We start from the raw sequence: 23,935 nt of genomic DNA, 5'->3' as shown, positions 1-23,935 counted from the left end.
CTTCTTTTGTGGAATGTTTGTTCAAGTCTTTTGCCCATTTTTAGAAATTGCATTATTTTTGTTGTTGTTGACTTAGGGGAGTTCTTTCTATATTCTGGATATAAGTCCATTGTCAAATATATTTGCTGCAGATTTATTTACCAGTCTTTATTTATTTTCTTAATTGAGTCTTTTATTGAGCAGAAAGTTTTGGTTTTGATGAAGTTCAATTTACCGTTTTTTTGATCGTTTGTTTTTGCGTTGTGTGTTTGGTCTGAGAAATCTTTGCTTACCTCAAGACTGAAGATACTGCCTTATATTTTCTTCTATAAACTTTGTTTCTGAGTTCTATGTTTAGGCTGATAATCTATCTAGAATTCATTTTTGAGCATGGAATGAGATAGAGGTCAAGGTTCATTTTTTTCTTTTTTTCTTAAATTAATTAATTTATTTTTGGCTGTGTTGGGTCTTTGTTGCTGCGCGCTGGCTTTCTCTAGGTTGCAGCGAGCGGGGACTACTCTTCGTTGGAGTGTGCAGGCTTCTCACTGCGGTGGCTTCTCTTGTTGCGGAGCATGGGCTCTAGGCACGTGGGCTTCAGTAGTTGTGGCACACGGGCTCAGTAGTTGTGGCTTGTGGGCTCTAGAGCACAGGCTCAGTAGTTGTGGCACACGGGCTTAGTTGCTCCGCGGCATGTGGGATCTTCCCGGACCAGGGATCGAACCCGTGTTGTCCCCTGCATTGGCTGGCGGATTCTTAACCACTGAGCCACCAGGGAAGTCCCAAGGTTCATTTTTTTCTAAACAGTTATTTTACATGGTCCACACCATTTGGGGAAAAATAAAACTTTTACCCCCACTGAATTGCTTTGGCGCCTTAGTCAAATTTCAGTTCTTTATATGTCTGTGGTCTATTTCTAGACTCTGTTTTGTTCCACTGATCTATTTGTCCATCTTGATACCAATATCACACTGTCTTGATTACTATAACTTTATAAGTCTTGGAATCGGGTAGTGTTAGCCCTCCAACTGTATTCTTTTTCAAAGTCATTTTGGCTCTTCTGTATCCTTTGAATTTCCATGCAGAATTTCGAATCATTTTTTCTGTTTCCTCAAAATAGCCTGCTGGAAGCTTTGTAGAGATTTTGTGACATTTATATATCACTATATGGAGAATGGAGAGCTTAACAATACTGAGTCTTTCAGTCAGGTCTTATTTAGTTTGTCTTTAATTTCTCCCAGCAATATTTTGTGATTTTTCAGGGTAGAAGTCTTTTCCTGGGTATATATTGTTAGATAATGGATGTTCTGATGCTACTGGAAATAGTATTGCTTGATTTTTTAATCTTAGTTTTCAATTTGTTGTTGCTAGTATATAGAAATACAGTGATTTTGTGTGTTGATCTTATAATCTGTAACCTTGCTAAATCTGCTTATTAGTTTTAGTAGTTTGTATATTCCTTAGGGTTTTCTACATACACAATCATGTCATCTGCACAGAAAGACAGTTTTACATTTGCAAATCTCTGTGCTCTCGCTCTCTCTCTGTCTCTGTCTCTGTCTCTGTCTCTGTCTCTGTCTCGCCTTATTACACTGGCTAGGACCTTCAGCATAATGTTGAATAGAAGTGGTAAGAGCAGACATTCTTGACTTGTTCCCAAATTTAGGAGAAGAGTGTTCAGCCTATAGGTTTTGGGGTTTTAGTAGATGCTCTTTATCAGATTGAGAAAGGTCTCTTCTATTCCCTGTTTCCTGGGGATTCTTTTCTAACATCATGAAGCGGTGTTGAGTTTTTTCAAATGCTTTTTCTGCATCTATTGCTTGAGATCACATTTTTCTCTTTTGTTCCGTTTACATGGTTCATTCTGTTTACACTGGATTTATTCCTAATTGTAAACCAACTTTACATCCCTGGGACAAACATTACTAGTTTGTAATAGATTTTTAACTCCCCCAAAGTTCCTCCTTCCCACTGTTGATAGAAATTTTAATTTGGCTATTAAATGTTAATATATAGATTATTTTTTCAAGTAGCAGCGTTTAATGAACATCTACTATGTACTGCCGCCATACTAGTGACTGAAGAAACCAATATAATACATTGTCCCTACTCTTGAAGAGTCACAGCCTATTTGGAAAGTCAGATACATAGATAACAGACAAGTATAGTGATAAATGTCCACCCAATGAATTATCAGAGTAAGAAAAAAAGGTGTCTTGTGTCTTGCTACTCTTTGTTAATCAGGAGAAGAATCCTGGCAGAGGTGATACCTAAGCTTTCTTAAAGGGTTAACTAAGTGAAAGGGATTAAAGGACAAGAGGGTACAGAATGGACAAAGGCACAAAGTTAAGGCAACACCATGGTGCTTCAGAGGAACTACCAGTAGCTCATCGTTGTTTAAGCATCAAGTACCAGGCTGAGCATGATGCATGATGATATTATAAAAGTATCAGCCAGATCACTGCAAGGCTTGTGTGCCAAATGAAAGAGCTTGTCCTTAGTTCTGCGAATGATGGGAGCCATCATGAGATTTTAAGAAGGGAAGAAGGATGTGGTCTGGTTTGCATTTTAATCAGAACCCTATGGCATATTTGTGGAGGATAGATTTGAAAGTGCCAAGGCTGGAAGATCAGTTAGAAAACAATAATGAGGTCTTGAACCTTAGCAATGAGAGCAGAAATGGAGAAGAAGGGTCAGACTTGAGAAATATTTAGGAAGTAAAACTGGCAGAACTTGGTGATGGACTGATTAGAGGATAAGTAAAGAAAGAGAGTGTATTAGTTTCCTAGGGTTGCCATAACAAGGTACAGAAACTGGATGGTTTAAAACAACAGAATTTTATTGTCTCACAGTTCTAGAGTCCAGAAGTCTGAAATCAAGGTGTCAGCAGGGCCATGTTCCCTCTGAGACTCTGGGTAGAAGCCTTCCTTGCCTCTTCCTAGCTTCTGGCGGTAGCTGTCGATCTTTGGCGTTCCCTGGCTCGTGGCTCCGTTACTCCAGTCTCTGCCTCTGTAGTCACATGGTGTTCTCCCTGCATATCTCTGTCATATTGGAGTAAGGGCTCACCCTACTCCAGTATGACTTCACCTCCACTAATCATATCTGCAATGACCCTATTTCCAAATAAGGTCACATTCTGAGGTACTGGGAGTTAGGGCTTCAACTTATCTTTTTGAGGGGCACAGTTCAACCCATAACAAAGGGTAAAGTCAAAACTGCCCTTAGTTTTCTAGCTAAGAGTTTATAGGGTGTGACCCCTGGCTAGGTAGGAAACGCAAGTGAAAGAGCTAGTTTAGGAAGAAGAGGAATTCAAAATTGTCTAGAGGACATACAGGAAGAGCCGTTTTAGCAGTCAGTTTTATAGGTCTGAAGTTCATCTCTTTAAGATAGAAACAAACTGTTAAGATTTACGGATAGCATGAGTAATTGGCTTCATCTTTTTATTGTTGAGAACATGACACGATGGTTGTTTTATAGCGGCTGTTATTATAGCAAGGTCAGAGATCTCTATCTTGAGGTGGTATGATACTGTCATTCCCACTCATTTTAGAACCAACAGTGAGGAAGGAAGCACTGTTGACCAAAATCACATCATTTTAATAAACACCTTTGTCACTGATGCAACAGCTTGAAAACTGCCAAATTATCTTAAGACTCTATTAATTGTGTTTAAATATAATTTCAATATAAAGGAAAAATAATGGACATTTATAGACTGTTAGACATTTAAACATCCTCAGTTTGGAACAATGTATCCCCTTTTAAAAATACTTCTTCTCAGTGTGTTACCATTTGTAAGTACAGTTAACATCTTTATTATGTGATAAACAAAGTAAATAGTAGTTTACTATTGTCAATATTAATTTCATACTTTTAAGAATGGTTTCAATTTCAAATACTTCAAGTATGTGATTTAGAAAAATATAGTCACACAACTATACTCCTTCTGTGCATTTCATTAACTTTAGTACATTCTATTCTCTATTAACTTGAAATGGTTCAAAATATATTTGCCCAGAGCTCTAAAACTATCTCAAATTCCTGATTGCATTTTTCTCTCAATGCAGGAAGTTTTGCTGGAGTTGCTAGAACAATGTGTGGATGGCTTATGGAAAGCAGAACGTTATGAAGTAATTTCTGAAATTTCCAAGTTGATCATTCCAATTTATGAGAAACGTCGAGAATTCGAGGTAGGTAATTTAAACATTTGCATCATTGGCCTATATGTTTTATTTTGGTCTTAAGTTACTATCCTTAAAAAATGCTAGGAGGCCCTAAAATTACAATCCTACCTCATATTCACATAAATTTTCCAAATGAAATTAAGGACCAAACATTTGATATAAATTGAAATTTACATTATACCAGTGGTTCGCAAAACATTTTTATCTAGCAATCTCTCCTCCTCCACTCATGGCAGAAAACAGTCAATGTTGTCTTCACTAAACCTTCACTAAAAAAAGCTGTTGGATTTCCATGTAGCCCAGGAAGAGTGATAGGCATGATTCTATTCTTTGCAATTTGACGGTGAGACTAAAGGTGCTGGCAGATGACAGTAGGGGAGATAATAGTAATAGTAATAACCCTATTGTGAGGAGTTTTTCCAATTTAGTCTGCCAGATAAAGCTGTGGATAAAGGGTAGTTAATAAAGAATAGTAGTATAATGAGCAGCTGTTGCCACCAGCACTGAACAGGATTTTCTTTTTTTTTTTTTTTTTGCGGTACGCGGGCCTCTCACTGTTGTGGCCTCTCCCGTTGCGGAGCACAGGCTCCACACGCGCAGGCTCAGCGGCCATGGCTCACGGGCCCAGCTGCTCCGCGGCATGCGGGATCTTCCCGGACCGGGGCACGAACCCGCGTCCCCTGCATCGGCAGGCGGACTCTCAACCACTGCGCCATCAGGGAAGCCCAGGAATTTTTTATATTCAAGTCTCTAAGTCCATATCATAATTTTATACCCTTACTATGCTGGGAAGGGATGATTTAGGATTCAAGCCATTTTTTTTTAAAGCAAAGCAGTTTATCCTTAAATATAGCAAGTAGTCTTTCATTGTTGAAGAAGTTTCCAAGAGTGAAAACATACATTTAATATCATCTGTGTAGTGTTCTAATCTCTGTTCCAAACTGGCTCCGATCAAACTCACCTTTTCTTCCTAGGTTCTGGGTCTTTCTCTCTTTGCCGTGCTTTTGGTGTGTATGGGGCATGCCTGAAAAATCATAGCGGAGTTCAAGTGATTATATTAAAAAGCAAGAGTTAAATAATTAAATCTAAGTCATACAGATGACAAAGAATAGCCTATGAGACACGACAAGAATTGGCATTGAGCTTTCTTTCAAAGCATTACATCCTAAGAACCTTTGTAAACGTTTCAAAATACCCACTCTCTTACTCTTAGGTTGAAGACCAGGGAACATTTTGCTACTCAATTGACTAATAGGGAAAAAAGAAAAATAGATCTTCCCTACACATTAAAGGAAGCAACATGTTCTATAGGGGAACTACTCCTATTCCCTTGTAGGGGTGCAAGGGTCTGTATAGATCCCTTAGTGTTCTGCATGAGATGAAGTAATTTTTCAGTGTATCTTTATGGGATGGGCTGAAAAGTGTCAGAGGTGGCAGCCATAAAGGTAAGGAAAACTTCCCTCAAATTGAGCTCAACTGCAGAAAATAATATAGGAAGAATTTTAGACAAAGAATGTCTGCTTCTGTGCTCCCCTTTTTTTACTGAAGTGAAATTCACTAACATACAATTGACCATATTCTAGTGTGCAATTCAGTGGCATTTAGTGCGTTTTTAATGTTACGCTCTCACCACCTCTCTCTAGTTTCAAAACATTTTTATCACCGCAGAAAAAGACTCCATATCCTTTAGTAATCACTCTCCACCCTATGCCCCACCCTCTGGAAACCACTAACCTGCCTTCCGTCTATGGATTTGCCTGTTCTGGATGTGTCATAAAAACAAATTAATACAACATGTGACCTTTTGTTTCTGGCTTCTTTCACTTAGCATAATATTTAGAGATTCATCCAGGTTGTAGCATGTATCAGAACTTCATTCCTTTTTATGGCTGAATGATATTTCATGGTATGGATATACCACAATTTGTTTATCCATTTGGGTTGTTTCCACATTTTGGCTATCATGAATAGTGCTGTTGTAAGCAGTTAGTATAAGTTTCTGTATGGGTATGTTTTCTTTTTTTATATCTAAATTTATTTTATTTATTTATTTTTTGGCTGCATTGGGTCTTTGTTGCTGCATGCGGGCTTTCTCTAGTTGCGGCGAGCGGGGGCTACTCTTTGTTGCGGTGCGCGGGCTACTCACTGCGGTGGCTTCTCTTGTTGTGGAACATGGGCTCCATGCCTGCGGGCTTCAGTAGTTGTGGCACGTGGGCTCAGTAGTTGTGGCTCGCGGGCTCTAGAGCACAGGCTCAGTAGTTGTGGCACGGGGGCTTAGTTGCTCCGCGGCATGTGGGATCTTCCCAGACCAGGGCACGAACCCGTGTCCTCCGCATTGGCAGGTGGATTCTTAACCACTACGCCACCAGGGAAGCCCTGGGTGTGTTTTCATTTATCTTGGATATATACCTGAGAGGGGAATTGCAGGGTCATAGGGTAACTCCATTTATAACTTTTGAGTAACCACCAGATTGTTTTCCCTTTTACACTCCCACCAGCAGGGTACACATTCCACATCCTGATCAACACTTATTTTTGGTTTCTTATTACAGCCATCCTAGTGGCTGTGAAGTGGGGTCACATTGTGGTTTTGATTTGTATTTCCTAATGACCAGTGATTTTGAACATCTTTTCATGTCCTTGTTGGCCGTTTATATATATTCTTTGGAGAAATGTCTATTCAAGTCCTTTGCTCACTTTTAAATTAGGTTTTTGTCTTTTTGTTGTTGAATTGTGGGAGTTCTTTATATTTTCTGGATATGAAAACTTATCTGTGGTTTACAAATATTTTCTCCTGTTCTGTAGGTTGTCTTTTCACATTCTTGATAATGTTCTTAGCACAGCGTGCTCCCTTTTTCTGGATGTGTAGAAGAATATATTCTTTGAAAATGTCTGTGAACTTGTATAAAAGGAATCCACCCTCAGGCTTATACTATTATTTTTCTGTCTGCATTTCATTTTCTTCTCCAAAATTGTTCGCATGGATTGTTTATTCTCATCTCCACCTAAGAGCTCAAGCAAAGCATTTTGCTTATCTTTCAGTTAAAATAATTCAGACATAAGAAAAAAGTAGTCAATAACACAGTATTTTTAAATTATACACTACCATTGAGATATGAATGAAATGAAACATGATATTTAGAAATACAGTGTTATTTGACCATTTTAAGCTCTACCCTATGACCTAAAGTTGTTAAGGAGTTTTGTCTAATAATGACCATGGGGGAGGGGAGTGTGAATGACCCCACCAAAACCGTTTTGCAAAGGAAATAGTGTTGCTTTTTTTTTCCTGTGCATTTATCTTAGACATTTACTAACTAACCAGAAGACAAAGCTGTTTCGTTTATTCTCATTTTTCAGAAACTTACTCAAGTTTATAGAACTCTTCATGGAGCTTACACAAAAATTTTGGAGGTTATGCACACAAAGAAAAGACTTTTAGGCACTTTCTTCAGAGTCGCCTTTTATGGCCAAGTAAGTATACTTTAGTTCATAAAGTTGTTTTCCTTTTTAAACATTCACCTTTGAATGATTACTGTAGCAGCAGTTATTGGTTCTAGGATTCTGTCTAGATAGAGCACCTGTCACAACAGCAGGAAGCCTCGTTTGTAAGTGTAAAGTTCACTTTGGTTCCCATATCTAAATCCACTAGGTCAGAGAACAACATATAAGATTTGAATGTTTCCTTCAGTTTCATTTTTTGTTAAGCTTCTTAAATGTATATCTAATATCTAGCACTGAAAGATTTGCAATAAAAATCAGGTAAGTATGCAGGCGATGAAAAAATCGAGTGTGGAAATCTTCAGGCCAATAATATGCTCACATGACTGTGAGTTTGAAAATTCTCATTTATTTCAGTTAAAATATATGCATGTGACTTTTAGTACTATTATTTAAAATCTATTTCAAATACATTATTGCTAATTATTTAGTAGATTTTCTCTAAGTGCTTTGTTTGCTCATATTATTTATAAATTGTCATATGTTTAACTTTATAATAGTCTTTTTTTGAAGAAGAGGATGGGAAGGAGTACATCTATAAAGAGCCAAAGCTCACCGGCCTCTCGGAGATTTCCCTGAGACTTGTTAAACTTTATGGTGAAAAATTTGGTACAGAGAATGTCAAAATAATTCAGGATTCAGACAAGGTAACATATTTATTGGTTCCAGGTGTGGTACGTTGCTTCTGACTTTTTCCTTTTTTAGCTAGTGGAGGAGAGGCATGGGAAATAGAGCCTTTCCAGATCGTGAAAGAAAGGACAGGGGCTTTGGAATCAGAAAGGATTCAAATCTCCATTCTCTGCCACTTGCTAGCTGTGTGACCATGGGGAAGTTACTTAACCTCTCTGTGCCTCGTTGTTCTCGTTAGTAAAATGAAGTTAATAATAGTGCCTTCCTCATGGAGTTGTTGTACGGATTAAATGAGTTAATATATGGAAAGTGATTAGCGTTCCTGGTATGTAAAAAAGCATTCACTAATAATAATAGAAGCTGGCACGCTCAGTAAAGGTTAGCTATTATTGTGAATGCTGTTGGGCATCATGATTGTCAATTTCATGCTTTATGATTAAAATCATCTTAGGACACACATTTTACTCTAAGATATCCTTAGTTCACTAGTTACATTCGCAGTGATGTAGGTTTAGGAGAGATGCCTTGGGCCTTGATCTAAAGGTTATCCATCCCACTAGCCCTGCCAAGGCAAGGATGAGAAAGGTTCCAGCAAGAGAGGCTCTTTCCTAGTAGTGCATAGTTCCCTATAGACAGAATCGCGGGAAGGCACAATAGGAATGCCTGACTGTCCTTAGTTACCATGGGTATGTACAGGATGAGAGCTGACTTTTCAGGTAGGAAGGATCTATACAGTGCAGGATCTGTAGACCCCAGAAACATTTACTGCGTGACTATGATGTGCATGGTGCTACGCAAAGCACTCGATAGCTAACAGGCAGCATTGCCGGAGCGAAAAGCCCGTGGCAATAGTAAAGACACTTCATTTTCTACTATGAAAATGATCTCTTCACTTTGTAAACTTACCTATATCTCATGGAGATGATTTTATCTTACACATATGCCTTCGACATTTAAAAACAGACGTGCTGATAGGTTCAAAATTCATGAATATTTGGCAGAACCTCTCTACTTCTGATCCGTTTCACTATTTTGTGTTGTTTTATTGAATTAAGGCAACAGAAAATTTTATCTCCTTATAGCCAGAAAGTTTTAGGCTTGCTGCCATACTACTGATACTATAAATGGAAAGTTAATAGAAAGCCAGGCTTGCAGAATAACATGCGGTTTCCTACTTTCTTCTGCCTCCGAAAACCTGGCCAACAAGCACTAATGACAAAACACCATCAGGCAGCTGGATTCCTGACATGATTTTTATGCACAATATTTTAGTCATTCTTCATAGGCAACAGATATAATAAGCAGTTGCTACTTTTAAAATCCTTATTTCTTTCTTAATGTGTGAAATTGAAAATTAAAAACACTCTTTTACTTGCCAAAGAACAAAATCTGCTTAAGGGCACAAACAATGTGAAAAACGGTTGGGCAGTATTTTCGAGTATTTTAAATGTATCTTTCCTTGGACCCAATAATTTCACATTTAACATTTTATCTTGTAGATAGATATACACACATAAAGATGTATGTTTAAAGGTGTTTATTGCTGCAAAGTTTATATAACAAAAACCTGGAAACAATCTAATATCCACATGGTTAAGGAAGTGGTACTACCCCCATATAATGGATATAGTATCCTAAGCATTAAAAAACTGATGAGTATTGATATACCTATCAAGATATATTATTGAGAGAAAAAAGGTGAGGCACAGAACATTATGGATAGGATGATTACATTTGTGAAAATTGATATTCACATATACTCACTTGTTTATGCTTAGGAAATTTCTGGAATGATGCATACAAAATTGTTAACCATGGTTATCCCTGAGGAGAGAGACTAGAGTCTTATGTGGGAAGAAAGACTTTTTTTTACTTTTCATATATACCCTCATGTACTGTTTGAATGTTTACCATATACATAGTTTATTTTATAAGGTCAAAATCAGTCTTGACCTCTCTTTTATTTTCCTTCTATGTCTTGTCTTAGCCAGATAATTAACCTCACCTGAGTTTCTCTGGAGAAATCTAGCTTTTTAATGGGAAAGAAAAGAAAGGATTTCTAGATTTAGGCTTTTAGATTTTTATGTAATAACAAGTAGAATGGGTTTGGAGAAGTTTTAAAAGTTGCTAAGAAACTTTCCCTTGTCTATGGTCCTGTATATGTGGAGGGAAAAAGAAAAGGATGTAGGGACTGTTTCTTGGGAGGTTTTTGTTGTTTTTTTGGTTTGTTTCAATTTTTCCTAAGCTAAACACAAAAAGGCCTGACTATGATAAATTGCAAGGATATTGACAGCGCCACCAACACCCAAGGCACAAGTCAAATTTAGTTGGGAGAACACTGAAAGAAGAGGGCCCTGGGAATCAGCTGGAGTTAATGGAGACACTGCAGCATAGCTTCTTAACATGGAATTTAGACTCTTTATGAAATGGTCTGTAACTATTATAATTTTATATCTCTGAGATAGAACCATTCTCCTTTCCTGTGGTCCCCTTCCTCCATAGAATAGGCTTAGTGCGATCAAGAGTACCCACTCTTACAATGTCAAATACTGCTTGTGGATGTACGAATTGTCATCTTTTCTGTAGGGTAGTTGGGTAGTATGTATCAAAATTCCCAAAACCATGTAAATCTTTTAACTAAGCAACTTCTCATCTAAAAATTTTTCCTAAGGAATAAATCAGAAGAAAATATACACAGTTTTAAATACAAGGATGTTGATTGGAGCATTATTTATAATAGCAAAATGTTGGAAAACAACCTGAGTCTATTAATGAGGGACTGATCTAATAAATAATGTTTATCCATATCCATCCATTAAAAGTCATGTCAATGACTATAATATAGAACTGTGATAACTATCTTTTTTATTGTGGTAAAATACACATAACATTTATATGTTAACCATTTTTAAGTGTACGATTCAGTGGTGCTTCCAACACCATGTTGGGTAGAAGTGGTGAAATGGGCATCCTTGCCTTGTTCCTCATCTTAGAGGAAAAGCTTTCAGACTTTCACCATTGAATGTGATGTTTGCTATAGGTTTTTCACAGTGGCCCTTGATCAGATTGTAGACATTTCCTTCTATTCCTACTTTATTGAGTGTTTTTATTATGAAAGCGTGTTGAATTTTGTCAAATGCTTTTTCTGCGTCGATTGAGATGATCATGTGGTTTTTTTTCCCCCTTCATTCTGTTAATGCAGTGTATCAATATCACATTGATCAATTTTCATATGTTGAACCATCCTTGCATTCCAGGAATAAATCCCACTTGGTCATCATGTACAGTCCTTTTAATATGCTGCTAAATTCAGTTTGCTAGTATTCTTTTGAGAGCTTTTGCATCAGTGTTCATAAGGGATATTGGTCTGTAGTCTTCTTGTGCTGTCTTTGTCTGGCTTTGGTAATCAGAGTATTGCTGACCTCATAGAATAAGTTAGGGAGTGTTTCTTTCTCTTCACTGTTTTGGAAAATTTTGAGAACACTTGGTGTTAGTTCTCCTTTAAATATTTGAGAGACTTCACCAGTGAAGATACCAAGTCCAGAGCTTCTCTCTGTCAGGAGATTTTTTATTACTGATTGAGTTTCCTTACTAAAGATCTGTTCGGATTTCCCTATTTCTTCATGGTTTAGTCTTGGTAGGCTTTGTGTTTCTAGGAATTTGTTCATTTCACATTTCATCTAGGTTTTCTAATTTGTTGGCATATACTCGCTCATAGTACTCTCTTATAATCCTCCTTATTTCTGTAGGATTGGTAGTAATGTCCTCATTTTCATTTCTGATTTTAGTAATTTGAGTGTTCTCTCTTTTTTTCTGTTCTATTTCGTTAAAGGGTTGTCAATCTTGTTGATCTTTTCAAAGAGCCAACTTTTGGTTTCATCGATTTTCTGTGTTATTTTTCTACTCTCTATTTCATTTATCTGTGCTCTAGTCTTTATTATTTCCTTCCTTCTGCTAGCTTTGAGTTTAGTTGTTCTTCTCTTTCTAGTTCCTTAAGTTGTAAAATTAGGTTGTTGATTTGAGACCTTTCCTGTTTTTTAATGTGAAATGTTAGAGCTATAAATTCCCCCTCCCACCCCGTAGCACTGCTTTTGCTGTGTCCCATAAGTTTGGGTATGTTGTGATTTCATTTTCATTAATACCTAAGTATTTTCTAATTTCCCTTGTGATTTCTTCTTCGATCCATTGATTTCTTCAAAGACTATGTTGTTTAATTTCCACCAATTTGTGAAGTTTCCAATTTTACTTCTGTTACTGAGTTCTAACTTCATCCCATTGTGTTCAGAGAAGATACTTTGTATGATATCTGTCTTTATAAACCTATCGAGACTTATTTGTGGCTTAACATATAGTCTATCCTGGAAAATGTCCCATGTGCACTTGAGAAGAATGTGTATTCTGTTGTAGGGTAGAGTTTTCTATATATGTCTGTTAGGTCTAGTTAGATCATTGTGTTATTCAAGTCATCTATTTCCTTACTTACCTTCTGCTTGGGTGTTCTATCCAGTAATAAGAGTGAGCTATTAAAGTCTCCAACTATTATTGTAGAACTATTTATTATTTCTCCCTTCAGGTCTATCGATTTTTGCGTCATATATTTTGATGATCTGTTATTAGGTGTGTAGATGTTTATAATTGTTTTATCTTCTTGCTGTATTGAACCTTTTATCAATATATAACGTCCTCCTTTGTCTCTTGTAACCTTTTTAAATTTAAAGTCTATTTTTTCCAATATTAGTATCTTTACCCCTGCTCTCTTTTGATTACTATTTGGATGGGATATCTTTTTCCATTCTTTCACATTCAGCCTTTGTGTGTCTTTGGAGCTAAAGTGAGTCTCTTATAGACAGCATATAGTTGGATCATGTTTGGTTTTTTTTATTCCATTCTCCCAATCTCTGTCTTTTGTTTACAGAAGTTAACCCATTTATATTTAAATTAATTACTAATTATTAAGGAGGGACTTTACTGCTGTCATTCTGCTCTGTTTTCTATGTGTCTCATAGCTTTTTTGTCTCTCATTTCCTGCATTACTATCTTCTTTTGTGTTCAGTTGATTTTTTTGGCAGTGGTTTTTGTTTTAGTTTTTAAATCACATCCTCTCTCTCTTTCTAAATTTTATTTATTTTTGGCTGCGTTGGGTCTTCATTGCTGTACACGGGCTTTTCTCTAGTTGCGGTGTGCGGGCTTTCCTTGCAGTGGCTTCTCTTGTTGCGGAGCATGGGCTCTAGGCACACGGGCTTCAGTAGTTGCAGCACACGGGCTTAGTATTTGTGGCATGTGGGCTGTAGGGCACACAGGCTTCAGTAGTTGTGGCACGCGGGCCATAGAGTGCAGGCTCAGTAGTTGTGGTGCACATGCTTAGTTGCTCCACAGCATGTGGGATCTTCTTGGACCAGGGCTCGAACCCGTGTTCCCTGCATTGGCAGGTGGATTCTTAACCACCGCGCAACCAGGGAAGTCGTCCCTCTCCCTCACTTTTAAGGACAGTTTTGCCAGATACGGGATTCTTGGTTGATAGATTTTTTTTTCCTTTGGCACTTTGAATATCAGTCCACTGCCTTCTGGCCTCCAAAGTTTCTGATGAGAAATCTGATAATCTTATTGAGGATCCCTTGTGTGTGACAAGTCATTCATCTCTTGCTTCTTTCAAAATTCTCTTTGGCTTTTGACATTCTGATTTTAATATGTCTCAGTGTGGGTCTCTTTGAGTTACCCTTCTTGGAGTTTGTTGAGCTTCCTGTCTTTCATCAGATTTGGGAAGTTTTCACCCATTATTTCTTCAGATATTCTCTCTGTCCTTTTCTCTGTCTTTTCTCCTTCAAGGACTCCCACAATGGGTATCTCCGTCTGCTGGGTGATGTTCCACGGGTTCCTTAAGGCTCTGTCGCTCTTCTTCAGTTTTTTTTTCCTTTGTGTTACTCTGATTGATAATTTCCATTGTCCTATCTTCAAGTTTACTGACTATTACTTCTGCCTGCTGAAATTTGCCTTTGAATCCCTCTGGTGAATTTTCATTTCAGTTATTATGTTTTTCAGCTCTGAAAAAAATTTTTGATTTCTTTTTAGATTTTCTACCTCTTTATTGATATTGACATTTTGTTCATACATCATTTTCTTGACTTTTTCCGTAACTTCCTTTAGTTCTTTTAGCATGAAGACTGTTGTTTTAAAGTCTTTTTCTAGGAGATCTGCTGCCAGGTCTTTTTCAGGGACAGTTTCTATTGGTTTATTTTTCTCGTTTGAATGGGCCATACTCTCCTGTTTCTTTGTATGCCTTGTGATTCTTTTTTTGTTGAAAACTGGACATTTGAATTTGATAACATGATCACTCTGGAAATCAGATTCTCTCTCTGTCCCAGAGTTTGCTGGGTTTTGGTTTTGTTTTTAATTGTTGTAAGCTGTCTCTGTGCCAGGGATAAGCCTGAGGTGTAAACCTGGGGACTTATCAGGTCTTTCCTTAGCCTGTGCCTTCCCCTGAGCATGTGCAGTGACTTTCTAGTTTCCTTCATATATGCAGTTGCTTTGGAACGCCCTAGTCTCCAGTGTCTGGCTCCCAAGAGGGGAAAGAGAGGAAAATGAAGGGAGGAGGGGGAGAAAAGTTACCGGTCCTTTAAATACCCTGGAAGTCACTTCAGCCAGAGGGGGAGGGCCTTGCAACAATGGGAAGAGGTGCTACAGTAATGGCCTGCCGCCTCTTTGACTGCCCCCCTGTGATCAGAAGCAGCAATCAGATCCCCAGTATTTGGAAGACAGGGTCCATCTTGTTCATCCTGACTCCCGCAAGCTGTCCAAGAACATGTGCACCGCTGCCTGCCATGGTACTTGAGGGGTGAGGTGCAGATAGCGGCCATTGTGCCAAGAGCTAAAATAGACCAAAATCAAAATTAAGGTAATTTCCTGTCCAGGTCCTCCCCTGGAAGTTGCAAGTCTTCAATAGACTCCAGAGTTCCAAAATATTTACGTCGGATAGATTCTGCCAGTGTAACTGTTGTCCCTGTAGGAAGATAGATTTCTGGTGCTCTGCCATCTTCTCCGAATCCTCTCTATAATATATATTTTATAGAGGTGGAATTCAGATGTGCAGTTAAGCCACTTCAATATATTTTTAGGAAATCAGATTATAAAACAATGTTCAGCAGGATCTCAGGTTCGTAAATACATGTGCATAGAAAAGAGATTGGAAGGAAATATATGAAAATGTGAATAATGGTCATTGCTGAGTGGTAGCATTACAGTTTCTATCTTCTGCCTACGTTTCTGTAATCTCCAAATAGGTTTCTGTAACTTCTTAATAATCAGAAGGAAACAATCCTTGAAAAAAGAGCGAAGACCTCTTCCAGGTGTGTATTCAACTCACAGTGTATTCAGCGACAGTGGTCCTCAGTTGATTTCAGAGGAGTTCGTAGCTTACCTGTACCCCCTTTTCCTATATATTGAATAAAAAACAAAACTTTCTTACCTTACAGGTAAATGTCAAAGAGCTTGATCCCAAATATGCTCATATCCAAGTCACTTATGTGAAGCCCTACTTTGATGACAAAGAACTCACAGAAAGAAAAACTGAGTTTGAAAGAAACCATAATATCAACAGATTTGTTTTTGAGGCTCCTTATACATTATCAGGCAAAAAGCAAGGCTGTATAGAAGAACAGTGCAAACGCCGTACGATCTTGACTAGTAAGTGGGACTTGGCATAACTTCTTTGTTTGACATGGTCATTTTTTGATGCACACAAGCAGCAGCTGGTCAGCAGGAAAATGTAACTGAAATTTTAATCATTCATTGTTCTGCTGTTCAGTCACTAGCTTGCACAAACATGGCTACGTTATAAACCATTGGTTTCCCGTATGTAATTCATGATTGCTCTGAGTCATCTCATAAAGAGAATTTCTCCCTCAATCCTGAAGTGATAAGGCGCCTATCTGGTCCCTAAGGTATTTTCCAGACAAAGCATGGGGAGAATTAAGCACAATAGATTTTTTTCTTTAATTTGCCTGTTTGATTTACTATCTTAAAAACTCATTTGTTCAACCTTAACATTTAATAGCTTCAAACTCGTTTCCATATGTGAAGAAGAGGATCCCTATAAACTATGAACAGCAGATTAATTTAAAGCCAATTGATGTTGCTACTGATGAAATAAAAGATAAAACTGCAGAGCTGCAGAAGCTTTGCTCTTCTGCTGACGTGGACATGATTCAGCTCCAACTTAAATTGCAGGGCTGTGTTTCAGTGCAGGTATGTTGGTTGCTAAACATGTATTGAATGTATCTTGACGTTCCTCTTGCTTTCATAAGGGCAAAGAGCAAGCATTAATTGTAATTGTCTGTTATACTCTTACTGAGTGCAAAAACCTGTACATTTTTGATTAAGTTAATAAAGAAATTATGTTCAATTTCCATAAATTTTGTGTTATGTCAGGGAACTTTAACATAAATCCCTCTGACTATAGCCAAGCCCTATATTTACATATCAGAAATCATTAACTAACTTATTAGAATATTACCTTTGCAGATGATTTGCTTTAGTTAATCTTTTTCAAATAAATTTATAGTAAGAATAGTAAATATGTTTCTCAGATGTGGATTTTTAACATACTGGTTTTCTTTAAAAAGAGAATTGTAAAAATTACGTTTTGGTTGTATTCTAACAGCTCTCTCATTTTTCTCCTTTTGTAATTTAGGTAAATGCAGGTCCGTTAGCATATGCAAGGGCTTTCTTAAATGACAGTCAAGCTAGCAAGTATCCACCTAAGAAAGTAAATGAGTTGAAAGACATGTTTAGGTAAGTGCTTTGTAGTTTTCAGATTATTCTTCTATTCTTTTACTCCATTTTCTTCTTAAAAGAAACCAAAATATTCACCAAATAATGTCCCTCCAAAAAAGGACATTCTCTGTTCTCTTTCACAACATTTAAGTGACCTTCTAATGGTACTTTAAGTAGTAAGGAAATGTGTGATTTCTTTCTTGCTGCAGAACTTTAACAATGTCCTAGTGACCCAAGACATTAAATATGACAAGTTACTGTATTGCTTTGGAGATTGTGACGCAAACACAAGCCTACATTCATTACGTGATGTCCTCCTTTGCCCGACTGACCTTATGTTACAGCTTTTCAGGCCATTTAGGGTAGGAAGGGCTGGAGAAGCTTGCTTCTATCCATGTCCTTAGTTCCACTTGGATTCTTCCAGTCTAGGGCATGTGATGTCTTGTCTGGACTGAGCATCCCTCTAAGCTAGGGCATGTCTGAATGCTCTTGCGTTGGAAAAAAAATCTGTTTCATATAGAAAAAGAGTTTACATTCAGAATAAGAGAGACAGCTGAGTAAATAGGCTAAGGAGAAAGATGATAGCTTATCGGCTCATTTGCTTCAGACTTATAACATTTACTTTTCCTGTCTCTGTTATCAGCTGTTTCAGGTTACAGAGTAACCAGTAGTCATTCATTCAATAATTATTAATGCCTGGCATGTATGAAAAGATTCTACTAGTTGCTATGACAGGGATACAAAACAAGTGGGCAGTGAGGTACTTTGTCCCCTGAGACTTACCTTTTAATTATGGACATTAAACATAAACACATGAAATCATGGAAAAATGCTTTTATGATAACTCATCAGCTCTCTGTCCCAACTCTTACCAGCCCAGGGCAGATACTTCATGCCTATAGCACCCAGCACTGTACTGCGTGCATAGTTAGTACCAAAAAAATATTTTTTGAATGAATGACATTATCAACAGATGTAAACTAATGTTAGCACAACTTGAGCTAATAGCATATCAAGTAAATGACTGAGCAAGTAGGCTTCCTAGAGGGTAATGTTTTGAGCTGGATTTTGAAGGAGGTAAGAAAGCAGAAGAGAAAGATGGAAAAGAAAGAAAAAGATATTTCAGACTTAGGAGATGGCATTAGCAAAAGCACAGTGAAAATACAGGATTCTAATCTTCCTTGTAGGCAAGCCGTGGTTAAAGGAAATATTAAATTGTCGGTGAGACTTTCCAGGAATAAACAACAAAAACTTTATCTTTGGGGCCTTCCCTGGTGGCGCAGTGGTTGAGAGTCCGCCTGCCGATGCAGGGGACACGGGTTCGTGCCCCGGTCCGGGAGGATCCCACATGCCGCGGAGCGGCTGGGCCCGTGAGCCATGGCCGCCGAGCCTGGGCGTCCGGAGCCTGTGCTCCGCAGCGGGAGAGGCCGCAGCAGTGAGAGGCCCGCGTACCGCAAAAAAAAAAAAAAAAAAAACAACTTTATCTTTGATCTTCATCCACAGGAAGTTCATCCAAGCATGCAGCATTGCACTGGAACTAAACGAGCGGCTAATTAAAGAGGATCAGATCGAGTACCATGAAGGGCTAAAGTCAAATTTCAGAGACATGGTAAAAGAATTGTCTGACATTATTCACGAGCAGGCAAGTATTAGGGTGGTTGAAAACGAAAACGTGATCCGGGGTCCGTCAAGAGTTACTTAACAAATCTATTAGTTTGAAATGTGTTACCTTGAAATTAGTATGTTATTTTAGAATTTGCTCATATCTTCTTTAATCATTTAAATGATGTAATACAAATGAAATTGGAAGCAATTACTGACAGTTGCTTTAGCAGGTGCTTCAGATAATAAATCATTTGGTTCTTTGTGCCACAGAGCCATTAGAAGCGAGTAGCTGAGCGAGTCTGAGTTGATCTACTATGAACATGGATAAGAATCTCTCAAGAAGGGTCCTAGAGAAGTGAAATGATCGGCTCAGTAGCCAAATCCCTAAATGAATACTCCTGTCTTAGCTGTAAGAAACTAGATACAGGTGGCCCTCCCTGTCTGCAGGTTACACATTCACGGATTCAACCAACTGCAGATCGAAAATATTTGAAAAACAAAATTCCAGAAAGTTGCAAAAAGCAGAACTTGAATTTGCTGCACATAGGCAACTATTTACGTAGCATTTACCTTGTATTAGGTATTATAAACAATCTAAAGATGATTTAAGGTATCGGGGAGGGTGTGCCTAGGTTATATGCAAATACTGTGCCGTTTTATGTAAGGGGCTTGAGCATCCTCAGATTTTAATATCTGTGCAGGGGGCAGTGGTCCTGGCACTAATCCTCCAAGGTTACCAAGGGACAACTATACCATCATTTAGGTGAGATCCTGAGTGAGTTCCAAAATTCAGGAATCGTCTTAATACTCATACAGCCAGTTCTCTTTTCATAAAACCTAGCATTTTAATTTATGACTGAGTGTTAATGACAATTGCAGCTAACTTAGTAGAACACAATCTGAAAAATACAGAGGCAAAGATCTGCTCACCACTTACAGCCAAATTATGTCATGATTAAGTAGTTATGACTTTCATATCCCTACTTACCTAAAACCAGAGTACTCCTGAATTGTCCTGGTAAATGTCATTCCTACATTGGGGTCCTGAAATCTGTGTTTACAACCACTCTAGACGTGGACTGTCACTCAAGTATTTTAATATCTTCAACACAGTTGTAAAAGTCACAGCATGATGGTCTGGTCCCTCAGTGCGTGAGCCTGTTAAGCTTATCATAAAGTCTCCTTAATTTCCTTACTAAGGAAAACAGCCAATAAGATAAATGTTTGCTTCAGAAACTCTTCAAACTCTCAATTTTTTTAAGAAACTAAGGCTCCTTAAAAGAAACAAGGATAACTACAACCCTTTAGAGAACCCGTTCTTAACACTGGTCCCAGAAAGGAGAACCTCATCTGTCCTGGTATCTGCATTTCATTGATTGCTTGGCACTCCCCTGTGTGAGACCATCACTCAAAGGGTGTACTTACAAATGGACTTACAAATAGTGGTTAGTTCCCAAAGAACTGCAGTGTAATGATGGGTGAAAGAAGAGATGTTTCGAGGAAAACAAAAGCTAGTTGACTCCAGGCTCTACCTCTCTGAATTTAGCATGTATGCTTTCTCTTAGAAAGGACTAGGGGAAATTTAGTTACCATTAGCCCAAGGTTGCACTGAGTGACCAGGAGTCTAATTTTCTAACCATGGTCATCTTCTCAGTATGGAGAAGCCAGTCAGCCAGACGTTCATCGTCCCATCTGTTCAATGAGACGAGTCACCCCAGTCTCCTACTCTCCCGTTCTCATGGCTGGGAATTTTGTTGGCCTGAGGAGTCTGGAATCAGTGATCTGTTTCTTCTTTTCGCCATCTTTACTTCCGTTAGCCCACTTAGGAGTGAGTGCAAACTGTTCCAAGGCATACCTTTGCTGCTCAGTTTTCAGAGGCCCATTTTGGCCTCCTTCCCAAAGCAGCCAGGTGATCAGGGCTAGGAAGGTAGGGAATCATTCCACTTCCTTTACTGTCTGTATCTCAAGCTCAGCCCCTGAGTACAGTGGGTACTTCACCATCACTGTTCTGGGGTATACTTGAATCAAATAAGACCACATAATTTATTCCTAGAATCTGTCCAGTTTATGGGGTTTTGTTCTCCATAGTCCATAGGAAAAAAACAGCAAAAACTCCTCCTTCACAAAAGATATAAAACAATTACATCATTTTAAGCCAATGTGTATTATATTACAGTTATGTAATTTGCATGCAACCGTATGACCTAGCATTGAGCTCTAATTTATTCAACTTGAAAGCAAATCGTTCAATTCACTGCTATTACTGTGATCAAGATATTTAGAGTAGTAGTTTTATAAAGTTATTTTTTCCTGTGTTTAAAAAGAAAAAGTTCAACTGAGTAAATTTTAAAGATCTTGGCTTTATTCGGTGATTCATGAGTCGGGCAGCATCCCATCTAGCAGACAGAAAGGAGCTCCGAAGAGTTTTACAAAATGGAAGACTTTTACAGGTAGAACGAGGCAGGACAAGTTACTCTAGAAAAGAGCTGATTCTTTCAGGCAAGGTCATCTTCCTACGGGGCACAGCAAGGGTCTGTCAGGTGGAGTACCTCACCAGTGCCAACCAGGTAATTCCAGACTGAAAGTAATGCACATACTTTCTTGACTGCTTAAGATTACCTGCCTAGAAAAGGCTGAAACTGCAATTAGGTTAGGTATTAAGTCTCAGGTGACGTGGGCTTAGCGCAAGTGACTCCATTTTGGGCCTCTCATCTCTTTTTTAACACCGTCAAGTGTGGATTTTACAAACCTGCTGTCTTATTTCCCACCTGTCTCTCTCATTTAATTTCCATGAACCATGGCTATTTTGTTTAGTTCTAGGGACCAGTATTTTAGACCTTTGATATTATATATTAATAGCTAACCAAGAAAAATCTTAGTTTCTATTGGTTTATATTTATGCACGCTGTACTGTCATAACGCCTCATATTCAGGTGTGCCTTACTTTGGGCAAATGTTGACTTTATAGTGAATTTTTGTAAGTCAATATTTCCTATTAGATTCTCATATAAAAGAGAGCCTTTTTTTAGTCATACACTTTGAGACATATTATTTCCCAAAGGAGAACATAATAATACAAAATAAGATAAAATATAGCTGTGCATTGCAAATTATCTATGAGCTCCATAAATGATTACTTGACAAAAAGATACGGCCTGGATATCCTTGGCCCTCTTCAATGTAATCTGTTACACTATACTAAAATATAAAGTCCTTTTAAAAACTTCTTCAAGCTTTTGACTTTTTAAAAGGGATGTATATCACCTTAAAACTATTAATTGCAGGTCTTAATTAGATAGAGTTGGTGGTGGCCATTGTAGTTCTGTTTGGTCTGTTTGTTCATGATGAATGCTCTATTTTCTCGTCACATCTGACAGTTGTGGATAATCAATCATCTCTTAAACCTCTCCTGTGCTTTCAGATTAGTGTCATGAGTTACGATTTTTATAAGTGGAAATTTCTCTATTACGGACTTTATATAAGACATGATTTGTAGCAACACAAATGATACGACGCGTTGCTGCCACTGTAAACTAATTTGCAGGCTTAATACTGAAGTTTCAGAGCTAACTTGAGAACCCAGTATTGAAAGCTTGAGACCTAAATTGGGACAGTATAGTAAAGAGGTTGGATGTGATGTGTACGCTATTCTTTTCTTCTATCTAATCCACGCATGAGATCTCTGTTGCTTTTGAGCACACAAAATAGTTAATTTGGGGGACTTCTGTGGCGGTCCAGGGGTTAAGACTTCACCTTCCAACGCAGGGGGTGCGGGTTTGATCCCTGGTCGGGGAGCTAAGATCCCACATGCCTCGCGGCCAAGAAAACAAAACATAAAACAGAAGCAACACTGTAACAAATTCAATGAAGACTTTAAAAATGGTCCATATCAAAAAAAAATCTTTTAAAAAAGTGGATAATTTTTAAAACATCTGTACTAATATGTATGTTTATATGTTTATGGGATATAAAATTTATACTTATGAAGTTTATTTCCAAGAAAAGTCTTCTGTATTAATTAGCTTATATAATTATAGTATGTATTTAGAAATGTTCACTTATTTTCTCTTCACTTAATATTATTTCCCAAGTCTCCAGGGAAGGAGCATGGGTATCTGCATGTTTGAAAAGTCCCACAGTGATCCTGAGAACCACTCTTAGAAGATGATCTATAAACTTGTATCCAAGAGTCCACTGTTTAGGGCTCTTGTTATGACCATCGGTTAAAAAAATTGTTTTAAAGATTGTATTACCTCTCGCTTTCTGTTGAATTTTGCATTTTACAGCCTTCTGTGTTTCTTAATGAGTAACCAGATCTTTTCTGCTTTTTTGATATGCTGCCTTTGTAATACAGCTTTGAAGACTTGAGTCGGTAATGTTTTTCTTTGCTCTTTCTGCTTTATGTCATTTTAAATAGCTAAGTGTCAGTGATAAATTGAAACATGCCTGCAATTTCATATACACATACTTCTTGGGCAGCGGCTACTTTACCTCATGATAAACATGCAGATTTCTTTCGTTTCAGATCTTACAAGAAGACACAATGCATTCTCCCTGGATGAGCAACACATTACATGTATTTTGTGCGATTAGTGGCACGTCGAGTGACAGAGGTTATGGTTCCCCAAGATACGCTGCTGAGATATGAGGACATGCAGATGTAAAGTGATAACAAGAACGAACCTTCTCAGGAATATTTTGAGCTGTGCAAATGTTAAAATTTAAAGATTTGATATACATGGAGTGTTTTCTTCCTGACACCAAAATTTTCATGCTTTCAAACAGGGTGCTTACATATTTGTAAATATTTAAGCAACTTGAAAGTGCCTGGAAAATTGCACCACTGTGCTTGGTTTGTACTTTTTTAGGTAAATCTATATACTGAGAAGTAGAGCTCAAAAACGTTAATTCGATTTGCTCAACTGTTGCTTAAAATAATAATGGTACTGTGTAAAATTGTATAATGGAACACAATAAAAGGTAAAACTTATTTGTAATTAGAAGTGAAGGAAATAATACTTTGAACTTAGCATTTTTCTTGGCAGGAAGCTAAATTTATTATCATACTAATCCTTGGAGGAAAAAAATTGATAAAATTTCCATAAAACATGGATACTTCCAATTGGGGAGATGATTTGAAATCTTGCCTACCAGTGGTCAAGACTGGGCTAAGGGAAGCAAAAGCATTATTTAAAAAGGAAAATTTCACACAGAAAGGATATATATAGAAATACCAGGGTTACCGATCCTTCAAGTTTTGATCCAGTGAT

At 37.8% G+C, this 23,935-nt stretch overlaps 1 protein-coding gene across 5 annotated transcripts in view; it reads left to right on the top strand.

Moving 5' to 3' along the window:
- DOCK11 (dedicator of cytokinesis 11) overlaps positions 1 to 23,662 on the top strand; it is a 189,865-nt gene extending 166,203 nt beyond the window's left edge. For all 5 annotated transcript variants that reach the window (XM_033850004.2, XM_073799049.1, XM_033850001.2 and 2 more), the window contains 8 exons: positions 4,044 to 4,166; positions 7,521 to 7,634; positions 8,162 to 8,308; positions 15,761 to 15,971; positions 16,342 to 16,532; positions 16,978 to 17,078; positions 18,564 to 18,702; positions 23,191 to 23,662. In XM_033850004.2, coding sequence (XP_033705895.1) covers positions 4,044 to 4,166; positions 7,521 to 7,634; positions 8,162 to 8,308; positions 15,761 to 15,971; positions 16,342 to 16,532; positions 16,978 to 17,078; positions 18,564 to 18,702; positions 23,191 to 23,313 — 1,149 coding nt within the window. In that variant the 3' untranslated portion in view covers positions 23,314 to 23,662. The remainder of the gene's footprint in view (positions 1 to 4,043; positions 4,167 to 7,520; positions 7,635 to 8,161; positions 8,309 to 15,760; positions 15,972 to 16,341; positions 16,533 to 16,977; positions 17,079 to 18,563; positions 18,703 to 23,190) is intronic.
- The last annotated feature ends 273 nt before the right edge of the window (positions 23,663 to 23,935 follow it).

Source organism: Tursiops truncatus, chromosome X, assembly GCF_011762595.2.
Source record: "Tursiops truncatus isolate mTurTru1 chromosome X, mTurTru1.mat.Y, whole genome shotgun sequence".
NCBI classification, from domain to species: domain Eukaryota; kingdom Metazoa; phylum Chordata; class Mammalia; order Artiodactyla; family Delphinidae; genus Tursiops; species Tursiops truncatus.
This window is presented reverse-complemented; position numbering and strand designations above follow the sequence as displayed.